The 17783-nt window shown below is 44.9% G+C and overlaps 1 protein-coding gene across 9 annotated transcripts in view; it reads left to right on the top strand.

The window, feature by feature from the left end:
* Window positions 1-17783, top strand: part of PDE10A (phosphodiesterase 10A) — a 400353-nt gene that overhangs the window by 304468 nt on the left and 78102 nt on the right. For all 9 annotated transcript variants that reach the window (XM_083176481.1, XM_083176480.1, XM_083176485.1 and 6 more), the window contains one exon: window positions 2436-2485. In XM_083176481.1, coding sequence (XP_083032607.1) covers window positions 2436-2485 — 50 coding nt within the window. The remainder of the gene's footprint in view (window positions 1-2435; window positions 2486-17783) is intronic.

Raw genomic sequence — 17783 nt, forward strand, 5'->3', positions numbered from 1 at the left:
GGGGGGGGGGGCGGACTGAAGGTCAGTCCTGGGCCCCAAAATTACTAGCCCTGGCACGGGGGCTTGTGAGAATAGTGCAACCCATCACCTAGGGGATGTGAATAACAATGAGTAAACTGCAGGGTAAAACCGCAACACAGAGAGGCTCAAATATACATGAAACAACAGCATGTAATACGCAGCATAATGAAGTTCGGGAGAAACCAATGACAACACAAAATGCCTAATATTATAATGCACAAAAACATGCTAGAAATGTAGTAATTAAAGTTTGTGGTGCAACATATCTTTTGGCTGCTTGCCATAAGGGTTTTGCTACAATTAGTGAATGTTTGGGTCCAAACTATCTTGTTTTCTAATGTCCTGGTTTTAGGGGGCATCAGAATGGTGGACCTATCCAATCTGAGTACTTTAGTCATGGTGTTCTGGAGAAGTTTGTATGGGTAACCTCTAGCCAAGAAATCATCACACATGTGGAGCATTTTTGTTACTGCATGCCTACTACAAATTCTCAGAGCCCTGAGGAATTTGGAGTAGGGCAAGCCCCATATAAGCGAAGGTGGGTGATGGCTGGTACATTGCAAAGTGGTGTTTCTATCAGTGGGTTTCCTAAAAAGCGTGGTAAATATCTCTTTGGTTAATGAGATTAACATTGACATCTAGAAAATTAATTACGTGGGACTGCAGGAGTATGTGAATTTAATATTGGGGTCTGAGGCATTGGCTACTTGCATAAGCTGATGGAAGCTGGATTCGCTGCCTGCCCACAAGATGAACATGTCATTTATATATTGAAAAAAAGCTTTTATATCACGGGTAATGGTGGTATCTGAAAGAAAAATGTCTTTCTCAACTTCATACATAAAAATATTAGCCAGACTCGGGGCGACGGAAGAACCCCTAGCGACCCCCAAGTTCTGGATAAACAAATGACTGTAAAAAATGAAGTAGTTATGGGATAAAGCCAAGTCTAGCAATTGTATGAAATATGCAGCCTCAGGGCCCTGATACAGATCGCTGTTAAGAACTGCCCTTCTGACAGCTTGTATACCCCGTTAATGAGGCTGCAGCGGCTGCTCCATAGGTGGCGGGGATGACAGCCAGGTGCACTCTGAGGGGACCAGGGCTGACACACCACATAGGCAGCAAAGCAGAGGCAGTGTCCTCTAAGTGCAGTAGAGATGCACATATAGAGGGAGGGAGCAGCCGCTACACCACTAACCCCTCTTTTCCCAGCCTGGCCGCCCCGCACGTGCACTCACCAGACAAATTTGGGGACATTTAATAGGATGAGCACTTCAGAAAGTGAGAGATTTGGTAAGAAATCTCAAGGTTTGTTTTTTTTTAAGCGGCAATCATTAACACTGCAAAACCAGTTTGACTTGTTTGACCTGCAGTGTAAGTGATTGCCGGCTTAAGAAAAACCCAAATCTCTCATCCTATTGCATTTCACCCAATGTGTGTGTGAGCTCGGACCCGGGCCCCCCTGACATGCCCGGGTTTGGGTAAACTGCACCCCCATTCCCCTCTCGGCGGCCCTGATCCTATGACTTTAGCGAAGTGAACATTTCATGTTGATCTGATAATGTAATTGGATGGATTTCTGCGAAAGTAATATGTCTTTTGTTGTCCGAAGCCAAATATGAGGTCCAGGAATAATGTTGCACCCAGCGCATACACAGAAATGAACGTGTGCACGTGTGCGTATGACAGAATTTTGATCCATATTTTTCTCTAATGAGCATTAATTATCTGGAAAAACTGAGGGAAACTGGTATTCGTGGCTCAGGTTTATCCTACATTTCTCACCGTATCTGTGGTGCTTCCTGGATGTGTGCTTATGCAAAATTATAATAAAATACATTATTTGCAATGAATGTCTGCACATATCTCATAAGGGAAGATTGAATGCATTAATCATGTTAGCCAATCCCCTTTTTAGATCAGATATTTTGATAGGTTATCTGCTTTGCCTAATGAAATCACATACTCCCTTAGAAAATGTGCATTATGTGGCTTTATTTTTTTATACATTGAATAAAACTTGCCAAAAGATGATTTGCAGAAGAATTATTTGTACCCTTATGCTGGATACACACCTATAGGTTTATTTGTTTTTGTCATTTGCCAGTGTTTGGGAGCCACCAGTTGATTGTCATATGCTCCCATACATTACCAGACTTTTGTTCATGCCAGACAGATCGGACAGATAAATCTATAGGTGTGTACCCAGCTTTAGGGTGAAAGTCTTTTAAAGTGTAGCTTTCTTTTGTAATTTAGATATTGTATTACAAATAAAAATGAAAGAATACATTTTTGGAAATGAATTAAATGCAGCTTGCTATGTCTACTAGATGTTTAGCTACTAACTAGTCTACTTATCTTCTTTTTTAATGTCAGTGACTCATTTGTATATATTTTTTTCCTCCTGACAGCTACAAAAGCTGATGGATTTGCACTATATTTCCTTGGGGAATGCAATAATGTAAGTTGTTGTTGTTATTATTATTATTATTATTATTATTATTCTCGTGTATTCCCAAAGCAGTAGATTGAAGATCAAACCTCTATAGAAAAGGCCAAACAAAGGAAAGGCCTAGGTCACCTGTTACTTTAATATTTGTGAAAACTGTAAAAGATCAAGAACCATTATATAGCATTGTTTCTGGTTTTACTAGTTGAAACTTGAAAATATTTTTCAAGAATTCATTCTGATATTGCACCATGGTCCACAGAATTAGATCTTTACAATTGCATTACATTCTTTGGAACTTATATTTATTAAGTGGGACACTAATGTCACCAAGCTTTTCTATGTAATTATTTTGAAAGGTAAATATGATGGTGCTTTTTTAATTCTTGTCATATCCACTAAATTTGATTCTTTCTGCAGTATTTCCAGGGCACCATCAGTCCCTTTTCTCATTAAACTTAAAAGAGGGAATGTATCAAACCTTGGAGTGAGAAAGTACCAACCAATCTGCTACAAACTGCTGTTTCACTGGCTGTATCTGAAAAATGACTGGAGTGATTGGTTGGTATTTTATCTCTTTACACATTATCTCTCTCCAAGCTTTGCTATATCTTCCATGGTAAAATGTACGCAGGCATTGTTAGTAATAGTGCGGGTCAGAAAAATTAACAGTAGCATCACTATGGGTGTTGCGGGCCATTTCATTGTGTCACTCTCAGAGGAGGTGACCCCAACATAGGCGCCGATCCTGTGGGTGCTCAAGGGCTTGAGCACCCACAGAAATGGCTATAAAATGTCCGGAAACTGAGTGGCACACAGAAGAATCTGGCTGCCGTTTGTCCCTGCTGACTTCCTGTCCGTCCGTCCATTTCCTCCTCCCCCCCTGCGATCCGCCCTGGTTCCCTGATATACGGTGGCGCAGCTGCGGCGGGAGAGCAGGACTTAAAAAAAAAAAAAAACGCCCATACAAATGAATGGGAAGCCATTCATTGGCTGAGACCTCTCTGAGAGAGAGGTCTCAGCCAATGAATGGCTTCCCATTCATTTGTATGAGCGTTTTTTTTTTTAAGTCCTGCTCTCCCTCCGCAGCTGCGCCACTGTATATCAGGGAAGTTGGGTACCAGGGCGGATCGCTGGGGAGGAGGGAAGACGGACGGACAGGGACAAACGATGCTGCCCACTAGGGCTTTTTTTTAAAGTCCTGACCTGACCTGGTTCAGTTCTCCCGCTGGCGCAGCATCACCGCATCGCACCCGGCAGCGTTTTCTCTTCTTCTGCCCGGTTCTCTGTGCCCCCCCCCCCCTGCTGCGCTGATGGTAGTGGCTTCCTCCCCAGCCCAGCACCCTGCAAAAGTATCATACAGAGGTGTGGGGGTGATGGGGGGCTGGGATGGAGAGGTGTAGGGGGGATGGATAGGATGATGGGGGCACAGAGAGGTCCTGTCTCCTACCACACCTGTCCCCGTACACTCACCTGTCCCTACCCTGTCTCCTACCATACCTGTCCCCTAACACACCTGTCCCCACACACTCACTTGTCCCTAACCCTGTCTCCTAAACACACCTGTCCTTGCACACTCACTCTGTCCCCTACCCTGTCTCCTACCACACATGTCCCCGCGCACTCACCTGTCCCTACCCTGTCCCCTAACACACCTGTCCCCACACACTCACTTGTCCCTAACCCTGTCTCCTAACCACACCTGTCCTTTCACACTCACTCTGTCCCCTAGCAGATCTGTAGTTGCACACTCACCCTGTCCGTAATCCTGTCCCTTACCACACCTGTCCCTGCACACTGACCCTGTCTGTAATCCTGTCCCTTACCACACATGTTCCTGCACACTCACCCTGTCCCCGCACACTCACCCTGTCCCCTATTGCACCTGTCCCCGCACACTCACCCTGTCCCTAACCCTGTCTATTTCCATGCATGCCCCCGCACACTCACCCTGTCCCTAACCCTGCCCCCTAGCAGACCCCATGCTCCACATGCAATGAAAATAAGTGTGACTCGCATTACCTGTAAGACCGCTCCCCTTGTTTTGTGGCCACACCCAAAGGCACGCACAATATTACCCTTCACCCCACTAACTTATTGTGGTGCCCCTCCTGTCATATTTTTCTGGATTTGCCCCTAGACCTGATTGATGTTCTCTGCCTGCCACTGTCACCTCCCTCATGGTAACAAGCATCTCACTTTCCTTGACAATGAGCAAGTAACCCTTGCATTGAGCATGATGCAACCCCTGGCATAGAGCATGCAATGCAACCCCTGGCAAAGAGCATGCAACCTGTAGCAACGAGCATTAAACCTGTAGCAACGAGCATGTAGGTAAGCAGCACTTATGTGGCATAATATGTAATAGACATGACAGCGTGTGGTATTATATGTAATGGATATAAGTGTGTGGTGTAATGGGCATTACTGTGTTCAATATAACGTGTAATGGGCATTACGGTGTTTGGTATAATGTGTAATGGGCATTATGGTGTTTGATATAACATGTAATGAGCATTACGGTGTGTGGCATAACATGTAATGGGCATTATGGCATGTGGTATACTATGTAATGGGTGTGTGACGTGTAATCGCCATTATGGTGAAATATTTTGACGAGCACCTTCGGCGCGCACTGCCCATGTTATCCCTACTTTAGAAAAAAATTGCGTCCTGGCATAACAAGTAATGGGCATAATGTGTAATGGTCTTCACGATGTGTGGCATAACAACTAATGGGCATATTGTGTAATGGGCTTCACGGTGTGTGGCATACATGTAATGGGCATTATGGCATGTGGTATACTATGTAATGGGTGTGACGTGTAATCAGGGCTATTTTTCAGCAGGCTCCAGCAGGAACTGAGGCCCTTATTCTAGTTCACTCTCTTTCTGACAAAATATTTCTTAGATGGACAAAACCATGTGCACTGCAGGTGAGGCAGGTGTTACTTGTGCAGAGATAATTAGATTTGGGTGGGGTTTTACACCTGCCTCACCAGCATTATGTTGAAAATTTTTGCCCAGGTTTTCCCTCCTTTATAAAAAGCTTCTTCAGTCCTGGCATAACATGTAATGGGCATTGCAGTGTATGGCATAACATGTAATGGGCATTACTGTGTGTGATGTACCGTGTAACTGGCATTATGGTGTGCAAAATCAAGAATGTAATTGAAATTAATAGCAGGGCACTGGGCAGGCCATTTATAAAAACCAGAGCTCTTATTACAGCAGCCAGGGAATAAATGAAAGGAGGAGTGTTTAGATCAGTGGTTGGTGTCAAACTCATGCCCCCAGCCCTCCACCTGTTGTGGAACTACATGTCCCAGCATGCCCTGCCATAGATTTTATATAATAGATTGCTAAAACTGTGACAGGGCATGCTGGGACATGTCGTTTCACAACAGCATCTGACTTCAGTCCTGTCAGGCTTGTCAGCTTCTATTTTCTTGGGGTGCCTGCCTGGGCCTGGCCATTCGCTGACAGTCAGTCTAATTTGAATATTGGAGACAACTGTGCTGCATAATATAAAGTGGTATTATTTTTGGCCACGCCCCTTCCCCATAAAGCCACTCCACCAATATTTTTGGCTTGAGCACCCACCATCGAAAACATAAATCGGCACCTATGGACCCCAAGATGCCAGCTCCTCCGCAGTGACTGGAATTGAGTGCTGCAAAGACATTGGGGGAGATTCTCTAATCTAGAAATGTGGTAAAAACCCCATTATCGGGTTTTTACCGCATTTTGGGATGCACTAGGCATCCCTTGCCGGGTTACCGCGGCAGGGGGCATCGCTATAAAAATCTGGCGATGTCTCATAGAAGCCTATGGGCTTCTAATGCGACCCCCCACCGTCCCGCACGGACTCCCGCCGCCCCGCATCGCACCCCCCTCACCTGTGTCTGGGCAGCACAGAGCTGTGCTGTCCGGACCTGTGACCTCTTCCTCCCTGCACTGATCCTCTTCCGGGTGCAGGGAGGAGGAGAGCCAGCCCCCCCCCCCCCCGCAGCAGCAGCCGGGTAAGGGAGGGAGGGGGGAGCCGCGGGGTCCCGATGGGACCCGCTGACTCACAGCAAAGGACAGCTTTTAATGCAAGAGCTGTCCTTTGCCATAATTATCGCATTTGTTACAGCATATGCAATCATTATTAATGCGATGGGCGGCAATAGGGGGCAGAGCTGGGGTGCGGATGTTAGAACACCTCCCCTTCTCTCTATCACTAAGGAGGAGTTGATCGAGCAGGCAATAATCTCCTGTGTCAGCCTAGCATCTTCAGTGATATTGGTCTTGGCCCTGGAGCTATGCATACAGCTAAACCACACTTGTTTTCAGCTGCACACTAAGGAGAGAATATGATATGCTAACTATGGGAGTTTTATCACATGAGATGTTGCTATGCGCAACCATTTAGAGACTATCTATTATCTTCTAGAAGGTGCTAAATAAATAAGCGGTAGATTCTGATTGGTTTCCCATAGCAACATCCCATGTGACATAGAATTCCCATCTTCGTAAATTTCCACCTAGGTGATGCCTCTGAGAATTAGGGGGGTATTCATTCACCGGTGACCATCTCCTGAGGGGGAGATGGCCACCGGGCCCTATTCAATGCTATCTTCCCCGATAGCATTGAACAGAACTTCACAAGCAGTCGGGCTCGTTCTGCCGAGAACGGCTGGGAAGTGACGAGCTGCCGGCTGCAGCCTGCCTCTTCCAGGCCGCAACTCACAGCCACACACCCTTCTCGTCCCACTGCAGACGGGACATTGAATCCCACTTGCACAGGGGCAGAACTCTGGGAGGCAATGGAGTCATCTGCCGCCGGGCTCCTGCTCCCAAGGGGGCACCTCTCCTCCCCTGCTAGTTTCAAAAACTAATAAATCAGTTAATTGAAAGCCATTGATATCCCTCCTGTAACTGATTTCTGAAATATATATGTGTTCTTTCTCTCTCTCTCCCACTCTCTCTCAATATATATATAATGTGTGTGTGTGTGTGTGTGTGTGTGTGTGTGTATAAAACACATATATTTCAGAACAGACACATGCTGTACACTATTATATTATATAAGGTTGGGGGGGGCACCAATATATATCTTGCCTCCGGGCAACTCTGACAAACTTACGCCACTGCACTTGCATGTTCGCGGTTGAGCAAACCAAGAACAGGACAGGGTTGGGACAACATCGACAGCCGTGACCCCCAGATTGGATACCCCCCTAAATAACTAAGGCAAAATAACATGTTAGCATTTACATGTATAAGTCTTGTATCCCCTTTTTAATTGAATTAAACATCATGTGAAGTCGACTGAGAGATTGAAATAGTTTGAAGCTAACTGGCAGATGACACTTAAAACCCAGCAGGGATATAATAGTCTATAAACTTAATTATCTAATTGAATTACTGGTAGGATTTCTTTTTCCGGTATTAAACACTAAAAAGGTTTACAAATACTACAGTCTGTGTAGTTCCATTCCAAAGGTGAGCAGTTAAGTCAGTGGGAAGTGATGCCAGATGGGGAATTAGCTGCTGGGCAGCAGTTTATTCAAGTTCTTGAGGGCCAGAAGTACTAAGCTTCAAAAGTGATAAAATGAAGAGCCAAGCCAATCAGCTCCTACTTGCCATGTTACAGACTGTGTTTGAAAAATGTCTGGCAGAAGCTGATTGCCTGGTGGTTTATAACTCTCCATTTTAATAGGTCCATTGGCCACATCATCAGGTGATTCAGTGAGAGAATATATATATATATATATATATATATATATATATATATATATATATATATATATATATTTGCTCAAAAAAAATAAAGGGAACACTAACATAACACATCCTAGATATGAATGAATTTTTCTTATTAAATACATTGTTCTTTACATAGTTGAATGTGCTGACATCAAAATCACACAAAAATTGGATATCAAATTTATTAACCCATGGAGGTCACACTCAAAATTAAAGTGGAAAAACACACTACAGGCTGATCCAACAGTGATGTAATGTCCTTAAAACAAGTCAAAATGAGTCTTAGTAGTGTCCGTGGCCTCCACGTGAATGTATGACCTCCCTACAATGCCTGGGCATGCTCCTGATGAGGTGGCTCATGGTCTCCGGTGGGATCTCCTCCAAGACCTGGACTAAAGCATCCGCCAACTCCTGGACAGTCTGTGGTGCAATGTGGCGTTGGTGGATGGAGCGAGACATGATGTCCCAGATGTGCTCAATTGGATTCAGGTTTGGGGAAGGGGCGGGCCAGTCTATAGCAATAATACCTTCATCTTGCAGGAACTGCTGACAAACTCCAGCCACATGAGGTCTAGCATCGGTACCTATAGGCAGTCAGGCTACCTCTGGCAAGCATATGGAGGTCTGTGTGGCCCCCCAAAGAAATGCCACCTCACACCATTACTGACCCACTGCCAAACTGATCATGCTGGAGGATGTTGCAGGCAGCAGAACATTCTCCTTGGTGTCTCCAGATTTTGTTACATCGTCACATGCTCAGTGTGAGCCTGCTTTCATCTCTGAAGAGTACAGGGCGCCAGTGGTGAATTTGCCAATCTTGGTGTTCTCTGGTAAATGGCAAACATCCTGCACGGTGTTGGGCTGTAAGCACAACCTCCGCCTGTGGACGTCGGGCCCTCATACCACCCTCGTGGAGTCTGTTTCTGACCATTTGAGTAGATACATGCACATTTTGCAGGGCTCTGGCAGTACTTCTCCTGTTCCTCCTTGCACAAAGGCAAAGGTAGCGGTCCTGCTGCTGGGTTGTTGGCCTCCTATGGCCTCCTTCACATCTCCTGATGTACTGGCCTTTCTCCTGGTAGCGCCTCCATGCTCTGGACACTACGCTGACAGACAGCAAACCTTCTTGCCACAGCTCGCATTGATGTGCTCTCGTGGATGAGCTGCACCATCGTGGATGAGCTGCACTACCTCAGCCACTTGTGTGGGTTGTAGACTCCGTCTCATGCTACCACTAAAGTGAAAGCACCGCAAGCTTTCAAAAGTGAACAAAACATCAGCCAAAAAAGCATAGGATCTGAGAAGTGGTCTGTGGTCACCACCTGCAGAACAACTCCTTTATTTGGGTGTCTTGCTAATTGCCTATAATATCCACCTGTTGTCTATTCCAGTTGCACAACAGCATGTGAAATTGATTATCAATCAGTGTTGCCTCCTAAGTGGACATTTTGATTTCACAGAAGTATGATTGACTTGGAGATGCATTGTGTTGTTTAAGTGTTCCCCTTATTTTTTTGAGCAGTGTGTATATATAATATATAATCCTGTATATCACAAAAGGGCAAAGGGGGGGGGGGTTGTGACCATTTTCTGTGCTGTATAGGTAGCAGCACTTCTATTGAACCTCACTGTTAATAGTGGCAAATGAAATAGAAATTAAAAAAGGAAGGATGTAGAAGTGCTCTTAAGTTTTTACCAGAAATAGTACTCAATGGTAAAAACAAATGTGTTTCTTCAGATTGGCGATTTCGTATAAAATTCATGTATTTGATCCAACGTCTGACTAACAACAACAGAAATAACCCTACGCGTTTTGTCCAATAAGGACTTGATAAGGATCCGAAATAAAAAAAATTATTAACCAGCTGACCGACTGATGTATCTTCACGGCATTCATAGTTCATGATATAGGACATACATATTCGCTAATGTACACGATAATATTGTTAACAATATCTTTGTCGTGCATACTATTATCTATTATTGCAGAATGTGTTTAGACATTTAGAGCTCTATGCTTTATCGAACTTTCTTAACCCTTTGAGTTCCAACACCTCGTCGTTCACATTTGTTATAAAAATTCAAATAAAAAATGTTATTTTAAAAAAGATTATATTTCCTAAATAAGGTAAACATTACAGGTCAGAATGATGAATAAAAAATAAATAAAATAAAATAAATTTGCTTGCCAATTTTTTTAAATTCACTTGACACTCAAAGGGTTGGGCTGCAGGCATGGAAATGTCCAGCCAAGCCTGTGTGTCATGATTATTAGTGATGCTATCTTACAACCAAACTATATTAACTAACATTTGTGGAAGCTGCCATGTGTCTGGGTTAGGCCTGGTTTGAAACAGAGTTAAAAAAACCTGGGTTGGATGGGGTTTAGATGGAAAAGGGGTATTAAAGACAGGAAAAGAAGTGTCCACAATGGGCATTCCCAGCCTTGGTCCTCAAGGCACACTAACAGGTGCAGGTTTTATTGATATCCAGGCTTCGGCACAGATGGGAAAATCCAAATAACTGCGGCACAATTTAAGTCACATTGTGCGCTAGCATGGATATAACTAAAACAATTACTGTAGCTAAAAAAAGTATTTAAAAAAAATGGTACTTATCAATGGTGTATTATCACAGCGCCCGTTATGTAGTTAGCGTAGTGTTCCCACGGCCAGCGTAGTTAGTGTAGTCAGCGTAGCGGCAGTTACTTGTGTATTATCATGGCTCCCATAGTGTCAGTGTAGTTGTACTGTCCAATTAGGTAGTCAGCATAGTGTCCCCCTAGCGGGTCAGCATAGTCAGTCAGGTGAAGTGACTGTGACTGCGGCTGTATTTATATTGATTCAAAGCGGAGCTAGCGGACCTTTACGCACTCAGCATAGTCAGCCAAAACACTTGCGCAGTCAGCATAGTCAGTCAGCATTGAAGCGACTGTGACTGCGCTAGAAATGCCAGGTGTGAATGTTTTCTTAAAACACCCCCACTATTCACGTCAGCCTGATGCATGGAGAGCGCACACGGTATGCGTCCTCCCGACCTGTTCATACCCCCACGATCCACGTCAGCATGGAGTTGATTTTATAAAGTGTGGCGAGCCCCGCGAGGGGATGCAGATTACTTGACTTGTATTCCCCGTTCCCTCGCAGGGCTTGCTGCCCCGTGTCCTCTCGCTCGTGCGTCTCAGGCAGATGGAGTGTCTCTCTGCCGGCACCTGCATAATTGCCTCTCAGCCGGCGTCCGCCAGCGCAGGGGATCTGGCAGTTACCAGCACTGTGTGAGAGGTGCTCACTAGGTTTGCTAGGGACTCTGGGGATAGAGCTGTAGCTCACGGGGACAGTACGGTGACTACGCTGCCTGACGGGGACACTATGCTGACTACGCAGGGCTGCGTTGGGGACACTACGCTGACTACGCTAGGCAGCCGTTGGAATACGCTGACAACGTAGCTTAGCCTACGCTGAAAACATAGCGTTGGCTGGCGCCATGATAATACACAAGTACCAGGTTTTTTTTATCTAAATGTAACACCTAAAAGAAGCTACAATTTGTAGATATATATCTTTTTACAATGGAAATCACATTTTTTTATTAAACAAATTCTCCTCAGCACTGTTGCAGAAGTGTCCAGAAATGTGTTGCATTTTCTCCCTTTTGTCCAGCTTTGCACTTACCAACTCAATAGTATTTATGGAAGTCTAGAGACCAGAGATGTAACATTGCCCCCCAGTCATTTTTCCAATTTAGTAATCCCCCTTAAACATTATGCCACTGTTATGTCCTGGCTGTTTGGCAACAGTTAAACCGTTTATTTGTGTGTGTTCTAGCTTTGTTGCCTCAGCTATGGTGGCCTAGCTCATTACCTGAATTTGGGTGTGGTATATGGTCCCGACAGTCGGGATCCCAACAGTCATTAGCCCGACATTGGGATCCCGACTGGCTGGACTCAGACAACAGGGCAAGCGCAACAAAGCTCCTTGCGGGCACGGTGGCTCCCTAAGCTCGCCACCTATTCTATTCTCCCTCTATGGGAGTCAGGGACCCCAACGAGGGAGAATAGCTAGTGGCCATCGGGACCCGAGTGTCTGTGTTTTGACTGTCAGGATCCCGACATCGGGGTAATGACTGTAGGGATCCCGACTGTCTGGTAACTTGTCTGACACCACCTGAATTTAGGCTGCTCTCTTGTGATTGTCCTTATCTGTATCCCTTCTCCTGGATCAAGCCAAGCTGGTTTGAGCATCTGATTCTTAGTTACCCAGAGTGTGTTCCTGGTCATTGTTCTTGTTCCTGTGTTTGGTCGATGTCCAGAAGTCCTGCCCTGCTGTGTCCAGTAGACTTGCCCCGTCTTGTCTGTATCCTGAAAACCTGCCTTGCCTGCATTCAACTGCCTTACCTGCATTCAGGAAACCTGCCCTGCCTAGTCTGTATCCAGTATACCTGCCCTGCCCTACCGTGCCTGTATTAAAAACGATAATTTAATAAACCAGTGCATAGGAAAATAATAATACTGTATGCGTTACCATTTAAACCATGCAATCCGTTACCCCTAGCAACGGCTGGTTGCCACTGTGATTCCAGCAAGTTATTTCAGTGTGTATAAGCTCTTTCATTCAGAGACAATGGATACTGGTTGTAAACCACATTAGCAGATGAATAAACACTGCTGACTCCAGGTACAGATTTCCTTACAAGATTAACCAGTTCTCTGCAGTACAAGAAATAAGCTTTTTACCCTGTATAAGTAAAACATGCTATGCAGAAGATTGAGACTCTCTCTGAGAGTTTGTGCAATGAATATCACTTTATCACCTTAAGTACACGATCAGCTCACCAATTCCATCTATCGTATCACACACTGATTACGCTTACAGCTGTTAATGCGTCCGAAACACTAGAGTTGATTATAATGAAATAATACTCGCAGACATTTGGTCAAATGGTGATCACGGATCTGACCCTGTGCATTATATTATTGATGTCCATAGTGAACGCAAAGGGGGTTACAGAGTAACACACAATACATATATGCTGTATATAAACTACAGAATAGCACAATACAGCTTATACATGAAATAGAAACATTACTACAATAGATATAACTGCAAGTACCGCTAACACACACAAGGACTGGCACAAATAAGGAACAGTAATTTACCGTCAAGGGAAGCAGATACCACGACCGGATACTAATCCCAGGATCCTGGATATGTGTTCTGGATAGATCACATATGGCTCTTTGATCCCGCACTTGAGCCTTTAAAGCAAAGGGGTGTGGGGTCAGGTTGGATGATCATTGGGTACAAGAAAGGGGCCTGGGCAACTCTTCATTGGCTCTCAGCTTCACAGGGACGTCTTCCTGTAAATGGGAATCTCGTCAGAGCATGCTGGATTCTTTGTTTTTGTTCTTGGGGTGAGGTGGAACAGGGAACTGGTTTGAACTGGATGGGTGGTCATTTGTTTCACTACACACAAAGGTTCATCTGATTACATTGATTTAGGTATCTGGAAGGGCAGGTATAGTGGTTGTTTCACCATACTGACGTTTGCGACTGTTGACGGCAACTGAAACAAGTTAAATCAAAACAACATTTGAGGTTTATTCAGGGAGTTTCACGCAAACAGAAAGAGACAAAAGGGAACATATCTTTAAGAATTTAACCATTAATGTTTCACGTCCGGCCCTGGTAGTTATGTTTAAGCTAATAAGACGCAAGTGGCGCCATGGAATTGCGCAGTGTGCGGTCGTAATACTTTAATGGCGTAGAGCTGCAATTTCGACTTCCACACCTGTGACCAGAAAACCTGCCCTGTCTAGTCTGTATCCTCTAATCCTATATTACCTTGCCTACTGTTTTGCATATCTGTGTAGCCTGGTTTGTTGCTGTTGGATCATTTTATTCTGGAGTGAGCATTTATCATTACCCTGTTTGCTACTCAATCCAGTTCTAATCGAGCCTGCAGTATTTCTGAAACCTGCAAGTCACTGTTTAATAAACTTGGACATACAACAACACTACCTTGTCTTAAGTAACACTTGCCTTGCCAGTTGCAAGGGCCGCACACACCGGGTGCAGCAAAGTCCAAAACCCCTTGTTGGGTTCCCTGGAGGATACCTCCCAATGCATTAGACTCTGCGTCTCTGCTTTTGGTCATGCCAACTACCTGGTACCTGCCAACCTGTACGCGAGCCACACACTGTAATGCTTATTGCCTACTACATATTATACCACATACCATAATGCCCATTGCATAATATACCATTCACCTCAATGTATATTATTCCGCACACATATGCAGCTGACACCATTTTATGTCTCACATACAAAATGCCCCTTACAAATTATGCTCATTGAGAGGGGTTTTATGGCAAAGTTTCAGTCTTTAGCATCTTCTCTTGGTGGCATCAGCATTCCTGGAACTTCTGGGGCTATACATGCAGTGGCTTAATTATAAATGTTGCACCCCAATTGCATTTTAGTGTATCTTACACACAGAATGCCCCTTGTAGTACCACCTTCACACATAATGCCCTGGGGCGTTACATGCTCTTTGCCGGGGGTGGTTACATGCTCATTTCCCTGGGGTTTACATGCTTGTTTCCCAGGGATAGGTACAGTAAACTGCGCGTACACATTTCTACACTAAAAGGATTTAACAGATGAATATACTGTAGCTGTTATCAGAGGTGTCGCTAGGGTGGAGCCAGTGGCGGACAAGATCTGGGTGCAAAAATGTCACCGGGTGCCGGAGGCATGCATTCTGCCACCGGCTCACCCGCTCCCCTATGTGCCAGGCGTCAGTCAGTGGGGAAAGTAAAGAACCGTTGAGCGCTCTCACTGCGCATGCGCCAGTTTGGGACGCCAGAGACAGGGATGCGGTGCCATGATGTCACAACGTCATGTCGCCGCATCCATGGCACTGGCGACCCTAGTCACACATCAATTGGTCAAGGGGTGAGCGGCTGGAGGCTGGACAGCATGTGAAGGGTAGGATAGTGGGCTGGGGCTTCCTTTGCTCCCAGCTCACTATTTCAGCAGCCGGCTTTGGTAAGGTATTATTATTATTATTATTATTATTATTATTATTATTATTATTATTATAATAATAATTCAGGGGAGCAGCCTGTGGTTTCCTTTTATTATACAGGGGGAGAAGCCTGAACCTTTGTCATGTAGCCACTCCCACTAGTGTCATATGGCCACTCCCATAACCATACCCATTTTTTCACAGGGGCGCCGATATACATTTTAACCAGTGGGTGCTCCCACAGACCCCCCTCTTTTTGGGGATCATGGCAGAGCCGCAGCGGAGTCCCAGCAGTGGATATGCCGTCAGCAGCAGGGTCCCTGCGGAAGATTGGAACTAGCAGCGGTATTAATACTGCTACTAGTTCCCTTACGCCACAGGGACCCCCGCTGCTGACGGTATATCCGCTGCTGGGACCCCGCTGTCGTGGCCCATGCCGTGGGTGCTTGGGCCCCGGAGCACCCATGGTTTCGGCGCCTATGCGCGGCACAGTACCACTAAGACCTTTTTCCTACTTGCACCACTGGTCAGAGTCCACTGTCTGCCTCTATTTTCAATTAAAGTCACTTGCTGGACCACTTGCCAATAGGCGCTTGCGGTCCAGCAGCCAATCAGAAGCAGCCTTGGCTGCTGGACTGCGAGCGCCTATTGGTTAGCGGTCCAGCGGAAGACTTGAGCTCTGGCTCAGGCGGGCACAGCGGGGAGCTGGAGAGCTGGGGGAGCGGGCTTGGCATCGAGCATGAAGCCCCTTGGCATCGAGCATGAAGCCCCTGGCATAGAGCATGAAGTTCCTAGCAATGAGCATGTAGGTAAGTGGCACTTATGTGACAAATATGTAATGGGCATTACTGTTTGTTATATAGTATGCAATGGGCATCATGTGTGGCCTTATGTGTAATTGGCATTACGGCATGTGGCTTTATGTGTAATGGGTATTACAAAGTTCACTAAAATGTGCAATGGGCATTACGGTGTGTGGTATAATGTTAGGCCGCGACCCCTTTTTGCTGCGCACGGGCCCTGCCTACTACAAATGGGGGGGGAGGGGCGCGAAACATGCCCTTGCTCCAGGAACAGTGGCACCTAGCTACACCACTGGCTGTTATACAATGGCTATTAATAATGTAAGTTGTGCGACTATTTGTCTTTACCCAACAAATATTGATAGATGAGATATCCGACTCAAGCTGTAACTATCACTTATTACAGTATATGCAGCATCATAAACTTCTTCCTTTGTAAACTTGTTATTAGGTGGTTGGATACCTCATGTTTTTATTGACTTCCACAAATATCATTGTAGACTCTTATTCCATTTTGAGATTCTCTGCATTAAATGGCATGAGCATTCAAGCTTCATCTTCTCCAGACATAACCCACTTATTTGTATCCTCCCCTTAAATTTACTTACCCAACAATGTTTAAGCCACTAAAGAGCTGGTCTCTGCATGCTGGTACACTTGATATCTACAATCTGGCTGATCAATCCTACCTTATATAAATTATTAGAATGGCCTTCTTGCTTTTGGTTTTGTGCACTAAAAAAATACAAATATTGCATTGTAATACTTTAAACATGTTGGTGTGGGAACATACAGTATGTAATGTTTTTTTTTATGTCAGTTTATCTAAAAAGACATTACCATTTTTTTTATTGTGAGAAAAATGAACCTAATAGAGAATGAGTAGGAGGAAGTGAAGGAAACTCCATTTGTCATCATGGTTGTTTTGCACATTCCTTCAAGCAAAACCACTGGGACAGCCCAGATTTGTATGAAGCATTGACGTCAAAGTACCAGATGTATACAATTATATTGCCAGTTCAAAAGCCAGTATAAAGAACAAGCAGAACATACTATACATCTTCTTTTTTAATGTGTTTTAAACATTTGAAGCATGATATAGCAGGCCATTAAAATATATATATATGTATATATATATACTTTTTTTTTTTTTTTTTGGTCCTATGGCTGTAAAACAAAATACATGATTGTTAAACCTAAAACAGCTGCAAACTTCTGATTTGGTGCCTTGGGTATGATGAAGCAAAGAACCCATTCTACACAGTTGCAGTATGGGCTATTTCATACGCTCCGGCTCCTGCCGGGCGGCGAAACCCCGCACGGCCAGGTAGCCGTGCCGCACACCATGGTTAATAATGGACACAAGTGTGTCCATTCACATGGGATGGCCACGGCCCGGTTGCAACCGGATCCCACCACTGGAAGGGATGGCTGCCGGGCTGTGGCCATCCCCACCATTGTAAACTGCTGTGTGCGGCACGGCTTCCTGGCTGTGTGGGGTTTCACCGCCCGGCAGGAGCCGGAACATGTGAAATAGCCCTAAGGGTCATGCGCTTGTGCAGTACTGCAAATGTTGGAGATCTATGAATTAGGTTAGTCTGCAAATGACAACCCGTATACAGCATATGTTATAGAATATGCAAATGTTGCAACAATTGTGATTTGTATGGTGGTGGTTGTGTTTACAAAGAGCTTGTAAGTAACCCTATGGTCATGCAACTTGGCTGTTT

Source organism: Crinia signifera, chromosome 3 (assembly GCF_055691185.1).
Source record: "Crinia signifera chromosome 3, ASM5569118v1, whole genome shotgun sequence".
Lineage (NCBI taxonomy): Eukaryota > Metazoa > Chordata > Amphibia > Anura > Myobatrachidae > Crinia > Crinia signifera.